Genomic DNA, 15,901 nt, shown 5'->3' with positions numbered 1-15,901 from the left:
GAATACAATGTAGCTGTGTCACAGATCATTTGAATGGATGCAAATAAACACAAAAACACTGAGGTTTGTGAATGAATCATTTTAATGAATACAGGAGCTTCACAACCTTACCACATATATATAAATATATATTGATTGATTGATTGATTGAACACACTGTTTTAGATTTAAGGCAGCTGATGGATTGTGGATCGTGGTGATGGTTAATGATCATGGTGGCAGCTGATCATGGACTATGATTACAATCAAGCTTGATGTACAAAATGCCTACTCACATATTCTTCCATAACTGGCAATAACTCCTCACCTTCAGTTGTCATTGCTGCTCCCTTCATCTCTATCAGACAATTTCTTATGTATTAACACTTTAAACATTGACACACTTTCCATTGTCTTAAAAACAGTTTCTCATAATCAACATTGTACATTTTATTGATGTGTTCAGTTCAGTATCTATTGCACTTCTGTGTGTCTTGGGAGAGGGATCCCTCACATGCAGGCTCTCTCAGAGCTTTCTACGTTTTTGGGGGGTAGTAGAGGATGTGGCATCTTGTTTGATTGATTGGCTGACAGCATGAGCTGAAAAGGTTTTTTTAAATTGATTTTAAGTGTAGTACAGTATCTAATTTGTATTAATACATGAACAAGGTTTCAGTAATTACTGTTGTTTGCTGACATTTGTGAATGTCATCTATATCACTATTTTCAAATAATTCATAAATACTAAATGATGTTTGAATGACATCATTTTAGTAACATTGATATATGTTGACTTGCTGTGATATTAATATGGTCAACTACTACATTATATATTATTTGTTCACATGACTTTCATGCACACTTATATCCATGGTGTTTAGAGCTGCAGGGAAAGTCTTGTTCCACATTCTGTCACTCGCCCTGTCCCTCTTGAGCCTGGAAACAAGCACATTTATATAAAATGTATGGTAATTAATACAACATCAAAAAACAGTTCATTACTAAAATCAACGTGAATCATATAAGCAGAACACATAGAAATGATTTCATGAAAAAGCATGATTTTTATGCAGTATACATTTCAACGACTTTTCGACAAAAACTCTGATTATTAATTATATTTGATCATTTGTGTTTAAAGGACACATATTCTGATCATATTCAGGTGGATAATTTTAATCTGTGTTATCACTTAAAAAGGTTTACATCTCTAATGTTGAGAAAACACATCACGTTCTTCATACTGTCCATTGCTGCAGCTCCTCTTTTCAGCCTCTGTCTGAAGCACTTGGTTTTAACGGCTGTCTCTTTAAGGCCCCCATCCCATGCCAGGTCTGTTCTGATCCATGTGTAAGAAATGTCAGCCTCTACTTTTGCTTTACCTGGCTTGGTTATGCAATTGTGAGATGATCGTGTGACGTCAAGATGACACAGAATTATTGTGGCTTCAGGCTTTGTAACTTTCACATTCACAAAAAAACTCAGTACCTTCGTCCCGATTTCACGGCTCTTGGCTCGCATCTTGTTGGCCAGAGATTCGGCCACGTCAGCTCTCTCCTCTGCCTCCTCCAGATCGTGCTGGGCCTTCCTGAATCTCGCCATGTGCATGTTAGACTGCTCCTCCTGGAAATCAACCATGTTTAATGTTATGGTGATCACACAACAGATCTCTAAAGTCATTATTCTATTTTGACTTATAGAGCGGAGATTCACTGACAGCTTCCTCAGCGTGTCGTTTGTAGGCCTTCATTTTCATCTGGAGCTTGTCGACCAAATCCTGCAGTCGAACGTTGTTTTTCTTGTCCTCCTCAGACTGAAAGCAGCAAAGACACATTTCCCTCAGGTTACAGGACACTCAGGGATTGCAGGACTCTTTTGTTTGGACAGCATCATAACAAACATAAAGACACTACCTGATAGGTCAGCTCTTTGACCTTCCTCTCATATTTGCGGACTCCTTTGATGGCCTCAGATGAACGCTTTTGCTCGGCTTCAAGCTCACTTTCCAGCTCACGCACCTGAGTACGAGAGCAGAATAGATTCTGTGATTTGAAGAGAGTTCACTAAGTTGGTTCATGTTTGGACAGCAATTTCTTGACAGCATGGACTACTGGGCAAAAACTCCAGTTCTTATGGTCATCTATGACTGCAACAATTAGTCACTTAATTTTATTAACCGGCTACTGTCTTTCTCCACTTATTTTTCCACCATCTGCATTTGAAGTCCTGTTATCTTCCCAAATAAGCTGATTTGACTTCACGCATGAAAGTTTCTATTCTCAAAATGTGATCATGGGATTTTACATTTGTGGGATTTTTCTTGTCACCCACTTCTCTGTGTGAAGGGTAATGACATGGTTAATAATTGTGAATTGTAGATAGACACTGACAGTATACATACTCTTGACTCCAGCTTCTGAAGCTGTTTCTTCCCTCCCTTCATGGCCAAGTTTTCAGCCTCATCTAATCGATGCTGCAGGTCTTTCACTGTGACCTCCAGGTTCTTCTTCATCCTCTCCAGGTGAGCACTAGTGTCCTGCTCCTTCCTCAGCTCCTCAGCCATCATGGCAGCCTAAAGGGGCCACAACCGTAGTACTGATTTATTTTTTAATCTCATGAAAAAGCAAAATAAGAAGCCTGTAAAATCACCTTACATCAGTAATGGCTTTCTTGGCCTTCTCCTCAGCATTCCTGGCCTCTTGAACAGCTTCCTCGATCTCACCGTGCAGTTGAGTTGCATCCGATTCAAGTTTCTTTTTGGTGTTCAGAAGACTGGTGTTCTGCAACAGATGATGCAAATGTTTTCCAGGTAATGCAAATCAGAGGGATTTAATCAGTAAGTCAATACTTGTAGGGACACCTACCTGAGAGTGAAGAAGTCCTGCTCTTTCGCTGGCATCAATCATTTCCTGTTCAACCACTTTGCGGCTCCTCTCCGTCTGTTCCACGACCACCCGAAGCTCTTCAATCTCTGCCTGCATCAAGCCCGTTCTGCGCTCCATCATGGCTACCTGCTCCTTCATATCCTCCTCCCCTCTGACAGAGTCATCCAAGTGGATCTGGGCATCCTGAAAATGCATCTCATCTTGGTTATGCTGACCCTGTTTTGCTGTTTTTTCTGTCTCGCCATCAAGGATGTAGGTGCCTGATGTTTCGTTGGTCAGTTAATATGTCCAGAGGATAATATCACAGTCAAACTTTGACCAAAACGTAATAATGTAATCATCTCCAGAGGGTGATTCCTAAAGACCACCCAATCTTTTCTTTAGGACAACTTAATCGGAAATGTCAAAATCTTTTGCTATTTTATAAGGGAGACTGGAGCCAATAATCCCAGCTGACACTGGGGGAAAGACATAGTACACCCTGGACAGGTTGCCTGCCAGTGTACCGCAGGTCTGACACAGAGACAAACTAATGCTAATTACCTTTTTAATCATTCTATTATCTTTGCAGCATCTAGAGGCTGCTACATTTTTGAATCTTTCGTGATGGTGAGCATCAAAATGTGTAAGTCGACAAGTTTGGTCCAGTCTGAAATGTCACAGCAACTTGATGGTCCCCAGAGAATGATTCCAAAGTTGGTTTGGTGTGAGTGAAACCTCTCAGAAAATAATCTATTGCAATAGAACTTTATAGACAAACACTGTTTTTTTAAGTGAGATGATGAAACCTTTGGAGGTGCTTCAGTGTGGAAACTCTGAGGAAATGATTGTATTGCTTCAGTAAACTAGATTGTGGTAGCCTTACTAGCTTAGCTTTACTGAGGTTAGTGAAGAATCAAATAAAACAACTGCTAGAAAAATTTGCAAAAGAATCATGCAGTACACCTGTTTATCAACCTGCAATTGTTTAGCTCTTTAATCAGCGTTTTTTGATTAAACAGAAAAACAGTGCAATAATAATAATTGACAAGATAATGCTAAATACTTAGCCATGGTAAATCAATTTGAGAAGCTACATGAGAGGAGTGATGTTCATTACACTGCAATATCTCTTTGCTTACATTGACCAAAGTTCGTTACCTTGATTGATAATACTCATTACCAATAGAAAGCATGAATGAAACAATGGTGTAGACGTACCTTGAGTTGCCCCTGAATGTTCCTCAGCTGTTTCTGGGCCTCGGACGCCTGCCTGTTAGCATGGCTCAGCTGGATCTCCATCTCGTTCAGGTCTCCCTCCATCTTCTTCTTCACCCTCAGGACGTCGTTCCTGCTCCGCACCTCAGCGTCCAGAGTGGCCGTCATGGACTCCATCACCCTCTGGTGGTTCCTCTTCATCTGGTCGATCTCCTCGTCTTTCTCCGCCACTTTTCTGTCAACTTCAGCCTTCACCTGGTTCAGATCCATTTGTACTCGCAGGATCTTTGACTCCTCTTGTTCAAGTGAGGCCTTAAAAACAGTTTTGTTTGCACATGTAAATGTTGTCATGACCAGTTGAGTAAATCAGTAACATTGTTTTGCTTTGTTAATGGATGATTCTCAAAGAAGTGTACCTCAGCTTCCTCCAGGGCAGTGTGCATGTCGTATTTCTCCGTTTCCACCTGCTTCTTGAATTTCTCCAGCTCATGAATCGTCTTCCCACTCTCTCCAAGTTGTTCTGTCAGATCCGAGATCTCCTCTGCATTTTGAAAGATGGCACATCATAGAGGTTTTGAAATCAAATATTTCTTACATAACAACTTTTTACGTCAGAGTCAGATTTCACTCACGTTGTAGGTTTTTATTCTCCCTCTTAATTGTCTCCAGATGATCTAGAGCTTCTTCGTATGAGTTCTTCAGTTTAAAAAGCTCGGTGCTCAGAGACCGAGATTCCTTCTGAGTACCTTCAAGCTCTGCCTGACACTCCTCATACTTCTGCTTCCACTCAGCTAGAATCTGAATTGATTTAAAAATGAATCATTAATGATGGAACAGAAACACATGTTTTGGTATTGAATTGAATTGTCAAAGAAAATACCTTGTCAAAGTTTCTCTGCTTCTTGTCAAGGGTAGCAGCTAAGCTGTTTGACCGTGCCACATCCACCATGAGATCCTCCATTTCGTTCTGAAGTCTCTGTTTGGTTTTCTCCAGTGAGGCACACTTAGAATTCACTGCTTCGATTTGCTCTTCAGCCTCTTGGAGGCGCTGGGCAAGCTTTTTCCTTTAAAAGAAGCGGTGAGAATACAACAAACCAGAATTAAATACAAAGGGGAGAAAAAATAGCCCTTAAAGCTTTGGTTATATTTGGATATTTAAACTGGTGCTTTTAAAAAAATAAATATGTGTAAATAATATATTATCTGCATTAGCTCAAATACAGATAATTCAAGAGGTGGTTGTCTGAATAAACCATTGTCCATATGTGGATGGCATGACAGCTGTCCAAAAGTGAAGCCAAAACTTGGCTGATCACCTCCTTGTGGCTGTCTGCAGTATAAGTCATAAACCCTGACTCCTCCATGTTAGCAGATGGGGCATGGACAGGAGTAAAGGTCAAATAAATTGTTCTAAAAGATGGTTTCTCTCACTTTAGTTATTATTATCACACTGATATAAGTGTTTCTGGTAACTGGGGTTTTAATTTCTGACTCTCGATTCACCAAGAATATCATCAGTACCTCGCTACTGCAACTCCTTAATATGCATAGTATCTGATATATCGATCTAAATATTCAATTACTTTGCCTCCTCCAGCTCTTCAGTGCGTTGGATGGCGTCAGTCTCATACTTGTTCCTCCACAAAGCTACCTCAGTGTTCGCCTTTGACAAACTCCGCTGCAGCTCAGCTTTGGCTTCCTGCTCCTCCTCATACTGCTCCCGAAGCAGATCGCAGTCATGACGAGCAGACTGCAGACTGTGAGCCAGGGCATTCTTAGCCTATGAGGAAGACATCGAGCTCATGAGAAAGAAAAATCAAGGAAACCAGAGATGCGATTGTGTTTTAAGTGTGAGCTTTGATTACCTTTGTTTCTTCCTCAATCAGGCGTTTCAGTTCATCAATCTGTGTCGTGAATCCCTGTTTTCCTCTCGTCAGTTGGGAAATGAGACTCTCTCTCTCTTCCATTTGTCGCGAAAATTCAGCTATGACGACAAACAATAAACCACATTTTAATTAAAAGTCTTGATTTTAATTGATTCAACCAAAGAGAAGGACAGAACTACCATTCTCAGTTTGAAAACGGGCCCTCTGATTGGTAAGGTCAGAAATTTGTCTTGTGTTTTCATCACTCTTGGTCTTTAGCTCCATTAGCTGATCTTCAAGTGAGCGACACATCTTCTCCAGGTTGATCTGTGAAATGATACAATCATCACAAATTAGACCTTCAAGCAAAGTTCTAAGTTCCCTCATGGCCAAAAACTATATTTCACATTTATTTATTTATAAATTCCACCTTTGCTTTTGCAACTGTTTCCATATTGCTGGCCAAATCATCAATCTCCATCTTTAATTCGCTCTTTTCCTTCTCCAGTTTCTGTTTGATTCTCTGGAGGTTGTCGTTCTGCTCTCCGAGCTCGGCCATGCTGTCTGCCTGCTTCTTGCGCAGTGCAGCAGTCGTGGCCTCGTGGTGCAGTGTGCACTCCTCCAGGTCGCGACGTACTTTGAGGAACTCGGCTTCACGCTTCTTGTTCATTTCAATCTGTGCGGCGGTGGCTCCTCCTGCCTCCTCCAGCCTCTCACTGATCTCCTCGATCTCCCTGGTGAGGTCAGACCTCTGTTTCTCAATCTTAGCGCGAACCGCTCGCTCAGCCTCCACTTCTTCCTCAAGCTCTTCAATACGGGCCTTAAAACAGAAAATGCAATATTCAATGATGAGGGGTGAGATGTTAATAATGAATCCAAACAATGTATTAAATCTGAGCTTTATTACATGGAGTTCCTTCAACTTCTTTTGGAGCTGGTTATTAATCGCTTGCTCGTCTGCAATGTTGCTGAGCAGCTTGTTGTTCTCAAATTCTTTTCTGTGGGTAAGAAAACCGAAACGTTGTTTAAAAGCAAACTTATTTCCCTCAAACACATTGCCCATGATCAAATCTTACTTTTTCATTTTCTCTTCAGATTGCTGCTTGTCATTTTCCAGATCCATCAGAGATTCCTGTGTGAGCTTCAGATCTCCCTCGAGCTTTCTCTTGGCTCTCTCCAGGTCCATTCGGATCTTCTTTTCTTGCTCCAGTGAACTCTCAAGCTGGAGAGCAGGTTGTAGAATGTTAAGTAAGATGTTGAGAATAATGTCAGTGTAGGTGCATGTCTGTGTCAGCAACTCACATCGTCCACTTGTTGCTCAAGCTTAGACTTGGCTTTGGTCAGAGAGTTGACTTTGTCTTCCTCTGCTTGAAGATCATCCAGTGCCTGCTGATGAGCTTCTTGGAGACCTTTCTTCTCCTTGGTCAGTTTGCCAATGTTTTCATCCTGACCTGCCAGCTCTTCCATTAAGTTTTTGACCTGCAGGTAATGACCATGCAATACAATTATAAGCCTGAAATGAACAAACCCTATCAATAATTCAGAAGACACATATATGTTTTATGGCTACACAGTTATCAAGTTATTATTTTAACTAAAATTGCACTCATAAGAGTGCATTTCTCATGCCAAGACCCAACAGGCTGCTTGGAAGTTTAGTCCCCTAAACATGCCGGATTTCTTTCATCAAGATGTATGAATTATTTCCTGAGTAATAACAAACTTTAAATGTGAGGGAAAAAAATCCTGGATCGATAAATATATGGGTTTTTCCCTGACCTATATCGCAGCTTTCAAACAAGTTTAATGGAAATTGGTTGGGTAGTTTTTGCAAAGTCTTGCTAACAAACAAACAGAACTTGCATTCAGTCAAGTACTTACCTCCATCAATTTGTATCAAATTATCCATACATCAAAAATCCAGCACCATTATAAGAAAGCAGTAGGAGGTACAGAGAACCATCACACACCTTGTTTTCTGTGGCATGTTTCTCCTTCTCCACTTTAGCCAGGGTAATTTCTAGGTCATCAATATCTTTTTTAAGCTCAGAGCTTTCGTCCTCCAGCTTTCGCTTCTTGGCGGTCAACTCAGCATTTATTTCCTCCTCATCTTCCAGTCTCTCGGTCACCTCTTTGAGTTTGGCCTCAAGCTGGATTTTGCTTTTGATCAAGCCTTCACATCTCTCCTCTGCATCACAGAGATTTTCTGAGTCCTAAGAAAAACACAACAACACTAATGTCCTGTCATTTGGAGACTGATTTGACTGAGATCAGTTAATTTTATTTGCTGGGATACTCACAGACTGTACTTGCAAGAGAAGGTTATTTTTCTCCTGCAGCAGAGAAACCATTTTCTCTTCAATCTCCTTTCTTTTGGACTCTGACTTTGTCAGATCCTCCTTGCACTTGATGAAGTCCTCTTTCATGGTCGCCATCTCCTTTTCAGTCTCTGCACTCTTAAGAAGTGGCTTTATTTTGAAAAATAGCTTCATCCATGGCCAGTGTTTCACGTTCATGAATGAGCGCAAATTGTATTGCAGAATCCAGACGCAATCTCTGTCACATAAACAGCAAGAATGGTATTATTGGTATATTAATGTCCCGGACAAATACAGAGTATCTCTGGTGATAATATTACCTTTGTGTTATCAGATTGTTGAATTCTTTTCTCATCAAATAACCACGACACAGTGCTTGAGTCTGTGTCACCAGAGAAGCAAGTTTCTCATCTCGCAGCTCCTCCAGAGTGCCAAGTAAACCAGCTTTGAAAAAGACCTACAACAACATGGTTTGGTAATGCTGCATTCAGTTCATTTAAATGAATAATCTTGCTTCTCGTAAAGGGGATTCTCAGTGGTTCAAAGGCTTTTATAACTTTCCCCAATGAGGGTAATGAACACATACCTTGGTAGAACCAAATCGGTACTGTGTGTGGTCAAGGTCAATTGAGCCAAGAAGCTTCTCAGAAGCCTTCTTTCCATCGATGAATTGTCCCTCTGGGATGGCACTGGCATTTAGGATTCTATACCTGTTCAAGTACATCATCACAATCTGGAATGGTGTAGGAGAAAGTGCAAGTATTAGTGATAAATTTATATTTCTTTTATCTTTCTTTACCTCTGCTTGAAGTCTGCATAAATGATCCTGCTGGGAAATCCCTTCCTGCAAATCCTGATACCCTCCAAAACACCATTACAGCGGAGTTGGTGGATGACCAAGTGATTGTCCATGATACCTGAAGACATATCAACATGAATTGAATGGAAATGAACTCCAGAAGCATAACTGAATATCACACATGAATTTGGAGTTGTATAACGTAGTTGTTCGTAAACCTGTACCTGGTGTTTTAACCTCATTTGGAATCAGGCAGCGCACAAAGTGAGGGTGAGTGCTCCTCAGGTTTGTCATGAGTTTCCCAAGATTTTCCTGCAAATGCATAATTACCATTACACCTTAATTTGAGGATATCAGACATTTAGAATGAAAGGTGATTTATCTTTATCATTTTAGGACAAAAAATCATATCAACATAGATTTATAGAAATGTGTACCCTGAAAACAGCGGAGACAGTTTGAAAGGAGCCACCCTTCTTCTTTCCAGCTTTCTTTCCACCTTTTCCACCTCCAGCATCACCACCTGACTCTACAAAGTAAACAGAAATATTAGTCCTCCTTTAAAAACTAAGCCTGGCATATGATGGTTCTCTTTTGACAAACTTCAAAGCTATCCTTCTATAATTTCAAGAGTTTTAGTTTCTGTCACTGACACTTATAATTCAAACATTTACCTTCAGTACCAGAAAACGAGGCATACAAGAAGGCCAGAAGCTTCATTGATGACTTCTGGTAAAGCTGCACCACAGACTCGTTCAGCGGGTCTTTGTTCTTCTCCAGCCACCCGCTGATGTTGTAGTCCACGTTGCCGGCATAGTGCACCAAAGAGAAGTGAGCCTCGGGCTTGCCTTTGACAACCTTTGGCTTTTGGAAAGCATTTGTCTTTCCAAGATGCTGGTCATAGAGTTTATTCTTAAAGGAAGTGTCTGAGGCCTTAGGGAACATACACTCCTCTTCAAGGATGGAAAAGATTCCCATTGGCTGTTGAATATATCACAGGTACATGTGAGATGTTGTGTTTAAAAGTAAGTCAAATATCAAATTTGGCGTTGAATCCTACCTTTTCAATGAGCTCGATGCAGGCTGCCAGGTCCATACCGAAGTCAATGAACTCCCAATCAATCCCTTCCTTTTTGTATTCTTCTTGCTCCAGCACAAACATGTGGTGGTTGAAAAACTGTTGCAGCTTCTCATTGGTGAAATTAATGCAGAGTTGCTCCATGCTGTTGTACTGAAAAAACAATTGCTATTAACTTATGACACATCCACGAAAACTGACTCTACTGAACTTAAGACTCCAAACTCACATCAAATATTTCAAATCCAGCGATGTCCAACACTCCAATGAAGAACTGTCTGGGCTGCTTTGTGTCCAGCATCTCATTGATTCGTATGACCATCCATAAGAACATCTTCTCATACACAGACTTTGCCAGAGCACCAACTGCATTGGTGACCTAATCAGGAGATTTTGAAGACACACAAATATAGATGTATATGCAAACAGGCTTAATAGAACAAATAATAAGCTTACAGAGCAAAACAATCTCACTGTCTGAAATTTGTCCAAACTAATCCAAGGTTTCTATGTTTTTGTCCAAACCAATCGTAGGCTGTCTGAGCTGTCAATCATGATATCTGTTTTTATATCATCAAATAATTAAAACCAAACATGAACACTTAAAATCATAAACATACATCAGCATGATAACAACTACCAGAGACCATCTTTGAGAAAAATGTACTCAATGTTTATTTTGACTTTTTAGTTTGGTCCATGCCTCATCTCCTGACATGGAGGATGCAGGGTTTATAACTTATACTGCAGCCAGCCATCAGGGGCTGATTGAGATTGTTTTGGCTTCACTTTTTGGGAATTGTAACTTCGTCAATTTTTTTATACAGTCTATAGAACCAATCCATCCAACAACTCTATATAAAGTCAATCTTGGCAGACGCAAGTGGTTGTTAAGATTAGTGAATTGAAGATATTTAAGTGTTTTTTAAAGATTTGTTATTGATTAGAACAGCCTCATCACATACATGCTTTTTGCAATTTTACGCCACTGTTTGGAGGATGTAGTTAGCAAACTACACAGATATACATAATATGTCCAAGCATATATTACTTAAGACATAGAGAGATAAGATAAGAGAGATAAGAGAGAGATTTAGATAATGACTGAACCAGATATTAAAGCTGTGGTTCAATTCAGTCGCTCACCCCAACTGGTCGAGGCAGATGGCCACCCCACATTGAGTCTGGTTCTGCTCGAGGGTTCTTTCTTGTTAATGTTTTTTTCTCTCAGTCAGTAAAGTGCTGCTCATTGTCGGGAACTGTTTCTCTACAATGTTTGAGGTCTCGACCTTCCTATGTAAAGTGCCTTGAGATAATGTATATTATTATTTGTTGTTATATAAAAATAGAATTGAAATGAATTGAATCTTAAAGCTTTAGACTTTAAGAGTTGATGTGCAACAACCTGAACTCTTTCTCAAGCTGTACTGCAAGATAAAGTCAATATTCTTATTTAAAGGTCCAGTGTATAAGATTTGGGTGAAAGGGAACTATTGGCAGATGACCCTTTATATTTAAACACTTTATATTTACATCAAGGGGACCCTCTTTACGGAGGCTGCCATGTTTTTTACATTAGTCCAGACTGGACAAACTAAACACCTTTTGAGTTTTTATGACAACTGAAGCTACCACAGGTTCTTTTTCACTTTTGGAAGGAGAGGGTGAGGTGAGGGGTGTTCAGCTGCTACATGCACTTAACATCACAGTGAAATCTGTTTTCATTGTAGTCGTTATTTTCCCATGTTGGGACAAATCATTATATCTCTTTGTGTACCTGGGGTACTGTCTGGCCTTTGGTGACATATTCATTCCCCACTTTCACCCTCGGGTAGCAAAGGCCTTTCAGCAAGTCAGCAGAGTTCAGGCCCATGAGGAAAGCGACTTTGTCTGCAACTGAGAGACGAAAACAGACAATTTTATGCATTTGGTCTGCATCTCCTTACTCGCGACAAAAAAAGGCAACAAAGTCTCACCCTCAGATCCATCGGGCTCCGCCTGCTCCTCCCGCTGCTTCTGCTTGAACTTCATGTTCCCGTAATGTATCACAGCACCAGTGAGCTTGTAGATGGACATTTTCTCCTCATTGGTGAAGCCCAAGATATCAGTGGCGGTCTGTTAAATCAAAACAACAGCATTGATTGAAGCCAATAAAATACATCTCAATACCGTTGAAATGACAGGAGAACGCTCACGTCTGTGGCCACAAGCTCCTCTCTGTCGTCAATGCTGGCCACGCTGATCTGCCCCTGACTTATCATGGGGAAGTCATATGGGTTTGTTGTTATGAGAAGCATTTCTATAGAGACAAACAGATAAAATTACATGCAAACACTAAAAAAAACAACTAACTTATAATACAAGATATACTGGATTCATTCTACCTATGAGCTCTGGTTTGTGTCCAGTCATTATCTGATAGAAAATGTGGTAGCTCCTCTCCTCAGACAACTGGAATGACACTCTTGACTTTTCCAGTAGGTCTAAATTCCAAATGAAGAAGCAATTAATGAACAATTGTTATTTTACATATAATGAACATTATTCATCTGGAAAGACAAACTTACATGTTTCAATATCAGCGGAAGCCAGTTTCCCTGTTGTTCCGAAGTGAATTCTGATGAATTTACCCTATGCAATATAAAAATCAGGAAAATTAACCATGAAAACTGACAGTATATAATGCAATAAACAAACACTTTTATCAGAGATCATACGTACAAATCTTGAGGAATTGTCATTCCTCACAGTCTTGGCATTCCCAAAAGCTTCGAGCAAAGGGTTCGCTGAAATGATTTGATCTTCCAGCGTCCCCTGGAAAACACAGATTGATTAATCAGAGGAACATGTTTTAAAAAAAAATATTTAATCTTTTTGTGAGTTTGATTTGTGTTGTTTGTTCCACCTGAATTTTTCCAGACGAGTGCTCCTTCTTGTCACCACCTCCAGCCACTGCGATTGTCGCAAAGTACTGGATGACGCGTTTGGTGTTGACAGTCTTCCCTGCACCAGATTCTCCACTGCGAACAAATAGTAAAAGTGGTCTGAAGTCAAATCAAAAAACATACTCACTTGTTTAAATAATTCAACTACAAGGCATCTTTAATGTAAATGTAACAGACTCACGTAATCAGGACAGACTGGTTCTCACGATCTGTCAATGATGAAGAAATATGAATTTATAGGGCTTAAAAAAACAGCGATTGTGTGTTTTTTAACTTCATTGGCTGCTTTTGTATTTATGAAATTGTAATTTTATGGAAATCCTTTAAAGGTAAATCTATGTTTTTAGGTATTTTTGATTTTGTGACTTTTGTGAAATAGCAGCCACTGTCGTTGGTAGATCTGACAAACCTGATGTCTTTGTAATTTTGTTAAATGCTCAGAAAAAGCATTATTATTTCTTACCTGTTAGCATATTTTGATATGCATTATCAGAGACAGAGAAAATATGGGGTGGCGCCTCCATGCGCTTTTTGCCTCTGTAGGCTGCCACGACCTTCGGTTCGTACACAGGAAGCCACTTGTACGGGTTCACAGTGACGCAGAAGAGTCCAGAGTATGTCTGCAGAGGAGAGTGTACAGTATGTGATGATGTGAGGGAGAGAGAATCCCTTAGACACATGAAGAGATCGGCATCATCACTCACATAAATCATCCATGCTGCGTAACGTTCTTTGAGGTTGAACAGCACCGAGGGCTCGTTGAGGTGGGTCATCATGGCCATGTCCTCGATCTTGTCATACTTTGGGGGATTCATGGGATGACAATCTTCCTCCTTGACTGTTACAGTCTAAGAAAAAAAATTACAACAGCAACATGGAAATAAAAAGCAGCATCAGACAAACAGAGTGTAACATTTTAAAAAGGGACATTTATGTATTAAATGTAAGATTTAAATGTAATATTCAAGTCAATCTGATGTGGAAAAAAAATATGTAGCTCACGTTGCAGTTTTTAAAAGTACCTATTTTTATTATGCTTGACAAAATAGAAAATATTGTCTTTTAAATGTTTTTGTTCTGTCTCCGTTTTTTAAATTCAAGCTTCAGACCTTATTGATTACACATTACATTTTCCATGTATAAAGGTAGGACTGAGTATCAGGGCTCCATATAGGGAAGAAAAAAAGATGAGCTTTCCAGAGTAAAGTTGTAGCCTAAAAGGCCATGTGTGATTTTAGAGAGGGAATATCAGAAGATCAGTCTGTCGCCTGTGGTCAAATTAGGAAATTGGAGCATTTTGTTAAGTTCTACTTTAGTATAAGTTTCACAAAAAACAAAATACTACTTTTGTCACATCAACTACACATTATCATAAGTGGAGGACTCAAAGGGGTTCTGTAGTTTCTCAAGAAACAATAAGATTGGTTCAAGATTTTGGATCCAGAAGCGGAGCACTGGTGAGCAAAGGTTCTCCTAAAAATATTAATTATTTTTGTTAAATAGGTAATATTCAAAAATGATTCTTGAATGTTTTTTTCTTCTTCAGTATAGCCCTAATACTCCATTGCAGTATGGCATAATAAACAATTTACTCTATATTTATATTCATATACATAAATTGTTGTTTTGGTCAATTTATTTATTATGTATGTACCATTTTTTTATTACATATATGTTATATATGTGTTATTTTTCTACTACTATATTGTTGTACCAGATTTCTTGAAAAAATTGAATGTGAACCCATGAATGAAAATGAAAAAAATGAATGAATGAATGAAAGTATATTTTTTTTACAGCTTTGAAGGATTTATTATTTTTGCTGTTTCATGTAAATATATTTGAAAAGTGCACATGAGTAACTGTATATATATATATACATATTTATATATTCACCTCATCAGCCTCAGTCTTCACGGTGACATTGCCCCCTTCTCTGTTCTGTATGACTCCTTTGATATACAGCTCCTTGGCATTGGGCACAAAGCAGGCTGTCCTGGCATCGAACGGTCGGTTCTGAGCCTCCACTCTCTCCTTCTCCGGTTTACGAAGAAAGATGGACGCCGGCCCATACTGGGCCATCTCAGCATCGCTGCTCATGTTGGTACCTGAAGTCAAAAGAGCAAGAAAACTGAGACACACTTTAGTCCAATCACTTCAAATTAAAATTGATTATATTTCTTGTCTAACTTACCAGATCTGCACAACCCAGATGGATTGAGTCAAAAGGTACAAACACGAAAAAAATATTATGAAGATGAACAGCTCTCCTCCAATGACGGATGTCTGTGTCAGAAGTGCAGACGATCGATCTCACCCGTGGTCAACGACAGGGAGACTCTAAGTGAAGACCAGCAGGAGGCTGAGGCTCCTTTTATCAAGACAAATGTGCTGCTGTAGAAAACCGGACATTCCAAACTTGACAATGTCAAGCTATTTAAATGTCAATCAAGTCTCATTATCAATCCCCGCTCAACACTTAAAAAGGCCACTGATCCTTTAGTGGTAATAAGAACGTGTCAACAGCGACAGGTGATGATCCTCCGGCACTATTTTTATATATACCTTACTGTCAAGAGCTGTCTACTTGTGTATGCTGCTGTTCAGCAGGACAACACTTCATGTTCAATGTATGATGAATCATCTCATCAACATATTTACTGTCATAATGCTGATTTAGCGACATTAAGTGTTGTTAAGTGTATTTATGGCTATAAACTATAACCATATGTAACTCAGTGTTTTCATAAAGCATCATGACCTTCATGTTTATCCTGGACTTGAACACCACCTGCCTGTTCACCTCCAAGGCTCCTTTGCTTGGATTAACTGGTT

At 39.6% G+C, this 15,901-nt stretch overlaps 1 protein-coding gene across 1 annotated transcript; it reads right to left on the bottom strand.

The window, feature by feature from the left end:
• Window positions 1-64: 64 nt before the first annotated feature.
• Window positions 65-15,561, bottom strand: LOC109634110 (myosin heavy chain, fast skeletal muscle-like). Its single transcript, XM_020094400.2, has 40 exons — window positions 15,261-15,561; window positions 14,963-15,174; window positions 13,771-13,914; window positions 13,530-13,686; window positions 13,248-13,275; window positions 13,027-13,141; window positions 12,843-12,935; window positions 12,689-12,752; window positions 12,506-12,604; window positions 12,317-12,420; window positions 12,098-12,236; window positions 11,899-12,017; window positions 10,351-10,500; window positions 10,104-10,274; window positions 9,718-10,024; window positions 9,481-9,572; window positions 9,268-9,355; window positions 9,044-9,161; window positions 8,831-8,954; window positions 8,565-8,701; window positions 8,227-8,482; window positions 7,897-8,139; window positions 7,229-7,405; window positions 7,003-7,148; window positions 6,834-6,924; window positions 6,357-6,746; window positions 6,127-6,253; window positions 5,927-6,045; window positions 5,645-5,841; window positions 4,942-5,125; window positions 4,694-4,859; window positions 4,478-4,602; window positions 4,065-4,373; window positions 2,844-3,047; window positions 2,634-2,759; window positions 2,381-2,551; window positions 1,893-1,997; window positions 1,697-1,792; window positions 1,468-1,602; window positions 65-915 (listed from the first exon to the last, which is right to left on the bottom strand). Exons 2-40 carry the CDS (start codon window positions 15,164-15,166, stop codon window positions 892-894), a joined length of 5,844 nt encoding a protein of 1,947 aa, XP_019949959.2. The 5' UTR covers window positions 15,167-15,174; window positions 15,261-15,561; the 3' UTR covers window positions 65-891.
• Between the last annotated feature and the right edge of the window lie 340 nt (window positions 15,562-15,901).

Source organism: Paralichthys olivaceus, chromosome 5 (genome assembly GCF_024713975.1).
Source record: "Paralichthys olivaceus isolate ysfri-2021 chromosome 5, ASM2471397v2, whole genome shotgun sequence".
Taxonomy (NCBI): domain Eukaryota; kingdom Metazoa; phylum Chordata; class Actinopteri; order Pleuronectiformes; family Paralichthyidae; genus Paralichthys; species Paralichthys olivaceus.
Note: the sequence above shows the minus strand (reverse complement) of the source record. Positions and strands in the feature narration are given on the sequence as shown.